The 12325-nt window shown below is 34.8% G+C and overlaps 1 protein-coding gene across 1 annotated transcript; it reads right to left on the bottom strand.

Annotated features, from left to right (window-relative positions):
* Positions 1–144: 144 nt before the first annotated feature.
* On the bottom strand, positions 145–6281 carry LOC123671134 (loricrin). The gene is made up of 3 exons (XM_045604827.1): positions 6181–6281; positions 4009–4072; positions 145–1911 (listed from the first exon to the last, which is right to left on the bottom strand). The coding sequence occupies exons 1-3, from the start codon at positions 6199–6201 to the stop codon at positions 266–268; spliced, it is 1731 nt and encodes a 576-aa protein (XP_045460783.1). The 5' UTR covers positions 6202–6281; the 3' UTR covers positions 145–265.
* Positions 6282–12325: the final 6044 nt, after the last annotated feature.

The raw sequence follows: 12325 nt of genomic DNA on the forward strand, positions 1-12325 counted from the left end.
AAGGAATTATTTCTGCTGGCTGTAATGCATCTAATATCAATATGCTTTGTCAAAAATTTACTGTCTCATGTTTGTTTTTTGTTTGGTAAGGTGAGTAGGAACTGCCCTTTCTTTATTTCCAGAGATATTTCCATGGAAACAATATTTGGATTTGATATAAAAGTTTTATTCGATAAAAAAGTATACAAAAATTTTATAATACTGCAATCAGATTCGTCAATAAATAATTACGCCTATCTATATACATTTTTCTATTTTCGAAATCTTAGTACGAATATCCTCCATTGCTAGCATAGCTTTGACCGCCTCCGTTAGAAGGACCTGAAGGAGGAGCACCGTAGCTAGAGCTAGGGGGAGATGCTGGAGGCGCTCCATAGCTACCAGAAGGTGATCCACCACCAAAGCCTCCTCCGTTGCCTCCTGATGAACTGTACCCGTTTCCACCTCCATTACCGTTTGGTGCACCATAACTGGAAGATGGAGCTGGTGCAGGTGCGCTGTATCCTCCTGAGCCACCGAAGGAGCTTGAACCTCCAAAACTGGATGAACCTCCGAAACTGGATGAGCCTCCAAAGCTAGATGAACCTCCGAAACTGCTTCCTCCTCCATTTGGAGCTCCATAGCTGGATGATGGTGGGGAAGCTGGTGGAGCACCGTAACTTGAAGATGGTGGAGCTGCTGGTGGAGCACCATAGCTTGAAGATGGCCTTGAAGGAGGAGCTCCATAGCTAGAGGATGGGGGAGCTGCAGGTGGAGCACCATAGCTCGAGGAAGGTCTGGAAGGAGCTGGTCTGGATGGGGGAGCGCCATAGCTTGATGATGGCCTTGATGGAGGAGCTCCATAGCTAGAAGATGGAGGTGATGCTGGAGGGGCACCATAGCCTGAAGAAGGAGCTGGTCTAGATGGAGGAGTACCGTAACTAGATGATGGAGGAGCTGCTGGTGGGGCACCGTAGCTTGAGGATGGTCTGGAAGGAGCAGGTCTAGATGGAGGGGCACCGTAGCTGGATGATGGTCTTGAAGGAGGAGCTCCGTAACTGGAGGATGGAGGAGAGGATGGTGGGGCACCATAACTAGAGGATGGTCTGGAAGGAGCTGGCCTAGATGGGGGAGCACCGTAACTGGATGAAGGTGGAGATGCTGGTGGGGCTCCATAACCTCCAGATGGCTGAGAAGGTGGGGCTCCATAGCCTGAAGATGGTTTCGAGGCAGGTCTGGAAGGAGCTATTGGGGTACCGTAGCTGGTTGCGGGTGGGGAACTTGGTGGCGCGCCATAACCGCTGGAAGGTGCAGGTGCTGAAGAATATCCACCACTTCCACCGAATGAAGATGAGCCACCGAAAGATGATCCAAAAGAGGAAGAACCACCGTTGATGAATGAACCTCCGAAGGTACCACCTCCAGTAGGTGCGCCATAAGAAGAAGATGGAGGAGGAGCTGGACCACTTGGGGGAGCACCATAACTGCTAGAAGGTGGGCTTTGAGGAGCTCCATAGCCAGATGAAGGGGCGGCTGGAGAAGGATATCCTCCTCCGAATCCACCGCCGTTACCTCCGCCTCCTGAATAACCACCTCCGTTACCTCCGCCTCCTGAATAACCGCCTCCATTACCTCCTGAAGATCCACCAGAGTAACCACCTCCATTACCACCTGAAGAACCACCAGAGTAACCACCTCCATTACCACCTGAAGAACCACCAGAGTAACCACCTCCATTACCACCTGAAGAACCACCAGAGTAACCACCTCCATTACCACCAGATGATCCACCAGAGTAACCACCTCCATTTCCACCTGAAGATCCTCCAGAATAACCTCCATTTCCTCCAAAAGATCCACCACCTGTAGAGGGAGGCAAGTAACCGTTGGAAGGACCACCAGAAGAATATCCTCCATTACCAGGTAGTGGAGCTGAAAGAAAGTTTTCCTTCAATCCTTGTAGATGCATAAAGACTCAGTTTTGGAGAACTGTGTTATGAATTCTTGAAACCACTTGATTCATACAGGGTACTCAAGTTAATTCTGGCTAAATTTCACGAGAAGATTCTGCAGGTAATTTGCAACAAAAAAGGTCGCTAAGGAGTTTGGTTCAATTATCGTTATGAAATTATTGAAGATTCTAATATTTTGTATCGTTTCATAATTTTTTCACGGCAAACATTATATACAGGGTGGCCATTTGAAAACGAAACAGACGAGATTACAGACGAAATAAAGGTTTTCGATAGAAATGCTCGGACAGGTCGATTTCTGTTTCGAGGGGGACAACTTAAGATGTAGGTTACGGACGCATAGCGCTTCAACCCTTGCTGCTACAACCCCCACCCCCAATTTTTGAATAGGGAAGATGGGGTGAGTGATACCTCAATTTAAAGGTATTTTTATACTGATTTCAGCACAGTAATTGTTTTTTCATTTTATGCATTAGTTCTCGAAATATTCATGCGTTAGTTAGTTAGGAAGGAAGCCACAGTCATGGTTGTTTTGAAGCTCAAAATGTCGATTTTTCACAAAACACTACAAGTGCCATGAAAACACCACTTCATTTTCAAATACTTAGTTAAGAATATTTCGAGAACTAATGCATAAAATGAAAAAACAATTACTGTGCTGAAATCAGTATAAAAATACCTTTCAAATGAGGTATCACTCACCCCATCTTCCCTATTCAAAATTTGGGGGTGAGGGTTGTAGTAGCAAGGGTTGAAGCGCTATGCGTCCGTAACCTACATCTTAAGTTGTCCCCTCGAAACAGAAATCGACCTGTCCGAGCATTTCTATCGAAAAACTTTATTTCGTCTGTAATCTCGTCTGTTTCGTTTTCAAATGGCCACCCTGTATAAAGCAGTTTCTGCCCATAATTTCCATAGGTGTCTAATGGGCTACATTAACAAGTCAACTTTGGCGAAGGATTTAGGCTGAAGAAAATTTTAAAATAAGTTTTTCCTTATTTCTCTTATAACAAGTGAGTATTTTATGGAAAATCTTCATGCAACTACAGTAGTCTAAGAAGAATTTTCCGTTATTTTCAAGTTGTGAAATTTTACAAAATATTAGAAAATTGAATAACTTTGCTATAGAATGTGTTTTTGTTGCAAATTGTCTAAATCAACTGAATAGTCAGAATCATTGTATATTCTACTTCCTGTTTGTACAAAGAAGAGTTTTCCAGTTATGATGTAACTTGGGTATCAATTTCAAATTAGTCTTAATAAGGAAATGAGGTGATTTTCTGATACATTAAGAAGTTTTTTCAACTCAATTAATTTTTTCATAACCTCAAATGTATCATTTGTAAAACTAACATATGTATTTACTCTTCAAAAAAATATAAGTGTATCTAATTCGATTTGAGTAACTAGTTTTTCAAGGGTATTCAAAATATGGAACGGTTGAAAATTACAGTTAACTAAAGTTGAATCTATTTGAGGAACATTCAATTGGCGGATTCTGAATTAGGTATTTGACAAACATTCGAAGAGCCATCGAGTTTATTACGATTCTGCTAGCTGACAGAATTATCGTTTTATTGTTCATGGTTCTTAATGAGTATGTAGCTTGTTTAACTCGATTTCGATATTAGAAACTACAGGAGAACAATCTTATCAAATGTGGGGAAATATTTAATTATTTTAGCGTATACGGTTGCATAATGATTTTTATGAAAGCAATAAATTTTGCATCGATTCATCTAACACGCATATATCGTACAAGTTTTCGCCAATTTTTTCAGGCTAATTGAAAAATCTATTATTAATTATTTCGGAACGGATTTTCTCCAGGATGTCCCTTATTTAATGTTTCGATGTAAAATGTATAACGATAAGTATCAGACTAACGACTAAAGAATGAGTCACCGATTTTCTTAGGATTAATTTTATGTTAATAAAAAGTGTTGATGTCAGTTTCTCCATGCGTATTCATTTCAATTTATTCTTGAAAATATTTCCACAGTACTGATTCTGCTTATTTGTATGGTTTATTTGAAGTAATGAGAAATTGCCTTACCTTCACGTTTAGCAAGCTGTCCTGCTTGTGATGGTGTTAAAGAACATAGTGCAAGTGCACAGCTCTGAAACAAAAAATTGGAACTTATAGGCCCTTTCTAAATAATGGAAAATAATCAGTGCACTCATTTTCATCATTTATTGATTATTATTTTCTAATGAATTAAAATTTCGGTAGATGTAAAAAATTAATTCATTCAGAATTTGAATCGGACAATAATAATTAAAAAATTGGTTACATTCTCTTAGATATTAATCCAATAAATGATATCTCGAGATAATGTTTAAGGATTATTCGGATAGAAATGGTAGATAGATCAATTCTGAATTAAGTCAATTTGATAGGAATGTTTATTTCAGTGCACAAAAAAATAAACTTATAGGCCCTTTCGAAATAATGGTAAACAAACAGTGCTATATCTGCTTATCTCTGACTGATTTACCTAATAAATCAAAATTTCGATAGGTATAAAAAATTTATTCAATCGGGATTGAAATCGGAAAATAACAATATCATGATAAAATTTCATTAGATATTTATCTAATAAATGATATCTTAAGATAAAGCTTAGTGAATGATTCAGTTGAAAATGATGAAATGAAATTTTGGTAGGTCAATTCAAGTTTATGTATTTTGATTGGGACATTTATTTTAGTGCAATGAAAAGTAGTTATGTGATATATTGTTCCGATAATGAAACTGATGCAAATTTATCGAAGAAAATTTAATTCTTCTGAATTAAATTGTTCACAATACAATTATTGAATATATTTTTTTCTATATTCTGCTGAAATATTCACTGAGTATCGTGTTTACGGACAGGCAGAATTTAATTTGACAATGAATTCGCCCTAATCGAATCGAGTTGAGTCCAGTTTTTCCTGCTTTGTTTTTTCAATAGGAAGTCTTTTTTTTACTTTTCTGGTTTTCACATTTAAATAAAAAATACTTCATATCAATCCTCACTTCAGAAATATTGATGTTTTTTTGAGGCAAGACATGTTTTCTTCAATATCATAGTCAGTCGGAATATTTTATATTACAGTTTTGATAAGTCCTATAGATATTTATTTCTGCTTGAATATTAGGAAGTAATTTCAGAAAAAATGATCCGTCTGAAGTTTCAATTTGAGATTCATTGTATGTTCAATGATATAGGAATTTTTCACCATTTCGCTCATTTGTTGATAAAAAAGAAACATTAGTCGTTTTCAGTTGAAATAAAACTATCCTGCACATAATATCAACTTTCTATTTTATTATTAAACTCTAATGATATTTTCATCAATACTCAAGGTAATGGTCTTTATTCAATGTCATTTCTCTGCATGAAGAATGTATAATTTACTGCAATCAAGTATTTTGTCGACGGATACGAATTTACCCAGATTAAATAAGACATGACGACTCATGAAGAAAAGAAGAAAGCTTCACATTAATATTTGATTGTTTTCAACAATTGACATGGCTCAGTGAAATTTAAGATATTGAATTTATATTGTTCCGTTTTTTAATTAGATTTCAATCTAGTACTTTCAGAATTTTTGAAATTTTTTCGAAGAATGAGTACAATAATCTAATAAAAATATCATACTATCTAATGAAATATAAATTGACTGTAATTTATACGTTTTAAAGGAAGAGATTCTGATATTTTGTGCCACCGAATTTTCAATTGAAATTTGCTCGGTAATTACTTTGGTTGTTAGATTTTTTTCAGAACAAAAATGAAAAATTCGACAGATTATCTTAGACATTTTAGACGAAAAATTTTCCATTTTTGTGATTTAGGATATAATTGTTCGAATTAGCACAATTAACCAGTTTTCAGAATTAATCATAAAGACATTTTCATTCGATTTCAATGGAAAAGATTATGTATGCGAAAAATTCACGAGAATCAAATTTTTTGGAAAAAGAATTTTCAAAGTTTCTCTGATGATATGAGAATTTGAAATGAATCTTAATATTCCGAGTTTTTTGATTGAATCATCTGAATATATATCCTGATTTATCCTGAGAATTCTTGAGAAAATTTCCACGAAAATTTCCATATTTGTGAAAATCTTCAGAATTCATAAATCCAACTTTTTTCTGATCAAAATCACTTTTCCATTTTAATTCCTTGTGCTCTTCGAAAATCACTGTTAATCCACTAGTCACAAAACTTACCACTATCAAAAATCTACGCATTTTGTTCGATGCACTCGCACTCACTAGAAAAAAGTTGTCTTCACTGTTTGTGAAACGGTGAAGATGTGATGCTAGAGGAACCCTACTAGACATATATTTATAGTAGCGAAGATGGGTAAGCTGGTGAAAGTGAATTTGGTGGATTTTGCCAAGTGTGGGAGAGTTGGGACATTGTACTGAAGATGCTGTGGAACCTTGACAGGGGTGATCTATCCTAGCGACCTTGTGTGATTATTTGCTCTTAGATTTATCCTTCATCTTGTGCGTTTCTCTCAAGTTCCTTCAAAAAAAACTTTCATGTAAGTCCGGTTAGATCATAATTTTTTCGTCGAATTCTGGTAGCAATTGATTTTTTTTCTGATGGGTACTAGCAGAGACCTTCTTACCTAATCATTTTTCCATTAATTGTAATTGGAAACCGGATTCGAATATATACAATTCTTCCATAACACAAAATCTCAAAACATATTGAAAATCTTAAAAACCTATTCAGTTGGTTTTGAACCCATGATTATTCGATCTGGAATTTAAAAAAAACCCTTTGAAAATGAATAAACTGTAATAGCTAGAGAATTTCGATGAAAAATGATCAATGTTATCATCGTAATATTCATTCTTGATTTCATTTTTATAGATCCTCCTCATAGGTTTTTGGATATTGTTTGTTCAAAATTTGATTTCATTATTCTAAGCCTCTAAAACTCATGGAATTCTCTAGAGCTAGGAGAACCAATGCAGTAAGTATACAGGTACATTGAAAAATAAGTTTAGTTTGATGAATAAACATATGGCGCAAAATGCATTTTAACGGAGATATGTCTTTACAAAGTTGATAAAATTGAAAAAATTCCCCCTCAAAACATCTAAACGGTGAATGCCACCAGTTTAAAATTTCGTGCATAAATGTATGTTGTTAAAATACATTTTTTTATGACACTTCTGCATTTTTGATATTGTTATAAAGAGCGTATTTAGAGGGTGAGTCATGATTTTTTTCACAACTTCTTTCGTTGTGTTCGTTTGAGTGAAAAAATAGAAGCATTCCATGGAACAAAGAAAATTACATGAAAAAGGTTCTCTAATCAAAAACAAAAAAAGCGGAACAGTTTTCGAGATATTTGAGTTTTTGTAGTCACATGATGCATCACGAGATTCATCGATAACTATAGAAGTTGTTCCGAAAAAATCATGACTCACCCTCTGAAAACACCCTTTATAACAATATCAGAAATGTATATTAAAGTGTAATAAACAACTGTATTTTAACAACATACATATATACAAGAAATTTCAATTTGGTGGCATTCACCGTTTACAAGTTATGCGGAGAAATTTTTTTAATTTAATCAACTTTGGAAGGATATATTTCCCTCAATATGCGTTTTGGGCCATAAGTTTATTCATCAAACTATACTTATATTTCAAAGTACTATCACAAACAGAAAGCTCGGTACACATTTTTGTTCCACCCTGTATATAAACTGATTTTTGTATCAAAATCCAGAAAATAGCTCCTATGGTTTTCGAGTGAAGCTTTTGAAGGAATAAGGAAGCGGAAGTATTTTATCATTCTGAAGGATTTTCCAATGAGAGGTTTAATTTTGATATAGAAAAATATCGAATATATTTCAAGAGAAATCAATGGATGTTTATTTCATAGAGAAGAGGAAGAAACCAGTCAAATGACCGCCACGACTACAATTGCAGCACCATGTCCTTTTCATAGAATTTTCCATGACCAATTCTCACATTTGCGGATGTATGTCCTCGATAACATCGTATTCCATCTTAAAGGCTTGAACCTATTGTGGGGCATTGTCATAGATCTAGGAATCTAGAAAAATTTTCTTCCAAAATTGCGATTTTTTCGTTAGCGCCGTCTTGTTAAAATCAACGTTATCAATATCTTCCTTTACGGCCATGAAAAATCATTAAATATAACGAAATTACCAAGATCGGTGAGAAATCGACAAAACCTGAGATTTTTTAACAATACGGTCTACAGCAGCAATATTCTGTTTTTCTTCTTTCGATTCTTCATATCATTAACTTGTCCTAACAGATCAAATTTTTTCACCAGTTTCAATATATTCAATTTTTTTTATCGATTTTCAATTATTCAACTTAACTGACGTTTTTTATCTCTGAACGTTACTTTCGAATAGAACGATATTTCAAAATGTCAACCATGTCATACTGATGTTCATTGACATTTCCTTATAATCGATAACGGTTAACATTTCTTTACATATTATTCATTTGAAGAAAATTACCAGACTACTTAAAGAGCAATTATCCAAATTCAGTACTGAATTTTCTATCATTTGAATATAATTGATAATAATTGGGATGAACTTCGACAAAAATTCAAAACAATTTTGAAATTTTTGAAATCATATGAAAAACAAAATATTGGTCGGCTTATTTTGCTCATTAATTAACAAACTTAGTAAGCAAAACCTCATCCTTTTAGACCACTTCCGATTCGAAATAAGGAAAATAGAGACATCGTGATGTTCGCGCTCTGTTTGGGTACCTTACATACTTTTCGTAACTTTTTCAAATTATCGATAATCGATAATATTAGCTTCTTTTTTCACAAGTAGCAAGTAAATCTTTTGGTAGTTGTCTTGGATATATTTCGGCATCTTTAATACTGTTCAGTATTTTTGAGTATTGGGATAAACTTCTTTTAAAAAATTAACAGAGATATCTTTCACATTTTGCCAAGTAAAAAAAACTGAGGTACACCAAGTTAGATATTTAACAGTAACTAAGTTACTATAAGACAATTATTATACTTTCTTTTGAGTGCATCGTCCTAATTCTTTGATGAATTGTGAATTGTTAACTCGAGGAAATCTCAATTAGAATGTAAGTATTGTGGTTCTTCATCTCCATGAGAATAGCTTTATTGATAATTTTGATCTCTTCAAATTCATGTGAGGTTACGTAGAAGCCAAGATGATATAATGGGCATTCAGCTATGGTTGAAGAACACCTATAACAGACGATTAACTTATAATTATTTTCCGTAGAAAGCATGAAAAGCGAAACAATAAAGGCTAAACGACTAGACTCTTCATACGTTAACATGCTCTAGATACCTATATTATTTGATCTCAGCTGACGTATGGAAGTTACAACACAGCAGGATGGTCGCCTTTGATAATGGTTTGTCAGGAAAAATTGCTACTTCCCTAATTTTCTTGAATTGATTATTATTATCTCTGAGTACAGGGTGGGCAAATTTCGATGTTTTAGCACTACAACTTTCAAACCAGAGGAGATAGGCAGAATCTGATACCCCACTCTTGTTCTCTTTTTCTGATAAACTAACAAGAGCGGTATTCATTTTTTGCCACTTTCTTTTGTTTTCGAGTTAGAAGCGAAAATTGGAAAAATGGTGATATCGAAAAACATTTATATCTCCGCTAATATTGATGATAGATCTCTTGAATTAAAACATTATACAAGCACTTTTTTACGTAGAATCCAGTCCAGTGGCGTACTCGTATTTTCAAAAGGGTTTTTAATTACGAAGCTATGACCCAAAGTTATGTTTTTTCAAATGGTAACACTAGATTTCTGTGCCATTCTTTAAAAGTTTAATTTTTCCTGATTTCAAAAATATATGACATCGTATGGTTTGTATCAATATAAATTAATTTGAAATGGTCAACAACCTCTTTTCACCTAAGAGTATCAATATTTCTATGATTTCGACTGTTGATGAGCACAGAAAAATTGAGCATTCTATAACAAGAGCAGTCCTTCCGTCAATCTGATTATTTCAATGCTTTTCACTAATTTCTATAATTTCCTTTTCCTGAACCGGCAGCGTTGCTCGGAGATCAGTGCCTGGTCGACCCAGAGTAACCTCTGCCAGGGATGGCCATTACATGGCAAATCGAACGGTATCTGTAACAGCCCTTCGAAGTCAGTTTTTGAGGACCTATACGGGCAGTCTCAACGAGTACCATAAGGAAACGGTTGCATTCCTCAAATTTAAGGCAAAAAGACCTTTTTAAGTCTACATTGGCTTTCATTTGGACATAGAGCTACCCGTCGGCAATGGGAGAACACCACCAAGACTGGCTTTTACCACAATGGCGAAACGTACTTTTTTCGGTTCAAAAAGTGATAGTCGGCGAGAAAGGATTTGGAGAGGTCCAGGCAGACTTAAGCGACTCAATTTCACCTAGGAAGTAGTGCCCTTTCAAGGAAGATCAATAATGTTCTGGGGGTATAATGTTCGGTCGCCGTACCTCTCTTATCATCGTTGAACGAACAATGACTGGTGCCATCTGAGTAGAAAACATCATTGAACCAATCATTGCTCCTGTGCGCAACTAATTTGGTGATAATTTCATTTACCAGGATGATAACGCCATACCACACCGCACATGAAAGGTTCAAAACATTCTTCAAGAGAATCCAGAGAATGAACTGGCCAGCAAACTCACCAGAGATGAATCCAATTGAGCACGTGTGGGATTACTCAGGAAGAGCAATATCCAATCGCCAAAAGACCCAACTATTCGGGAAGAATGGAACGATATGCCTGATAATTTCATTAATGACTTGATTCGTGGGATCCCTTGGCGTATTGGCCAGTTGATTGAAAGGAGAGGTGGTAATACGGACTACGTACTGAATTTGGATTCAGCTTTGGAATAACTATGATTAATCAAAAATAAATAATTAATCGATGAATTTAGATTTTTTGTAATTTTTCTTATTTTGTCTCATCCTGCATAAAGCAAAGATTAACGAACAAAGATTTATTATCAAATATATTACAGTTTGAAAAGAGGAAAATGTTCATCTTATTTCCAGAACATAAATTGTTATTTCTTGAGAAACCTAGAAAGACCAAGACTTCTGATGACACGTGTATATATACGTACTTATTACCTATAGGGGAAATACGGATAAAATGACATACTGTTTTGTTTCAATCATATATTTTTAGTTATTGCAATAATACTCCCATTTTGGTGCTAAATACTAACGTTGGTTGATTGTTTTTAAGTATTATAAGCTGAAAATTGAATTAAACTACAAAAATAATAGATATAAGAAATTATTTTGACTTCTAACAAAATCCATTTCGTCCGTATACTAAGGACAAAATGACACACTAGTAATGGAGATAATGACATACATAATTTTTAAATGCAAAGTTTGCAAATAAACGGTTTGGTTCTTTTCGAGACAGTAGCAAACGATGTATGAGCCAAGTGAAAACATTGAATGCAACGTAGCCACTGTTCACCAGGTTTGGAACGAAAAAAGCGTCACTGCAATTAATGCAGGGACAGTCATCGTCCTCCTCATTCTTTTCTCAATTTTAAACGGTTTAGTGTCGGATTCTTCGTGGTCATGGACTCTCTTATTTTTCAACGCTTTTGTTTTCTTTACCAATGGATTTTTTATCATTGAATAATATTTTAGTAACTTCTTGTTTCCTCTTCTTGGGTGGATTTCCCGCAGCAGATTTAGCCTTGATTTTGTCAAAATAAGGTCTTGTCCCTGAAGAAGTGGTGAAACAATTTCATTACGAAAGGATAATGATCCTTTGGAATGAAATGATAATGATCCTTTGGAAGTTCCTGGTCTATTGTAATCATCAGGAATCGATAGATAATTTACCTATTTTTTAAAAGATAGGTACATACCAGAAATTTCAAGTTCTATCACGTATAGTGCATGCAAACTATGTACAAAATAACATACAAATGAGCTCATTAGTTTCACGTGAAAATCAATTTATAAAATTATAAATAATTTCTAAAAATATATTTTCTTAACATGTATTAGACAAAATCACATACTATATCTTTCTGTCCATCAGGATAGTATGTCATTTTGTCCGATACACACTTTTTATTATATTGAAGCACAATTTCAAAACAAAACCAATATTCATCTCAATACTTATACATATTATTACGCCATAACCGTAATAACAAGAATACATTCAATATGAATCATGAATTTATTTGAATACTGGCTACTGCATTATATTTTGTTTATTTAGAAGTCACGTACAGGCTCACGCCTCTGTGACTAAATGTTTATACCCTGTAGCTTACAGAATAAACCATTTTATTATTATTTA

The sequence above is a fragment of the Harmonia axyridis genome, chromosome 1, assembly GCF_914767665.1.
Source record: "Harmonia axyridis chromosome 1, icHarAxyr1.1, whole genome shotgun sequence".
Lineage (NCBI taxonomy): Eukaryota > Metazoa > Arthropoda > Insecta > Coleoptera > Coccinellidae > Harmonia > Harmonia axyridis.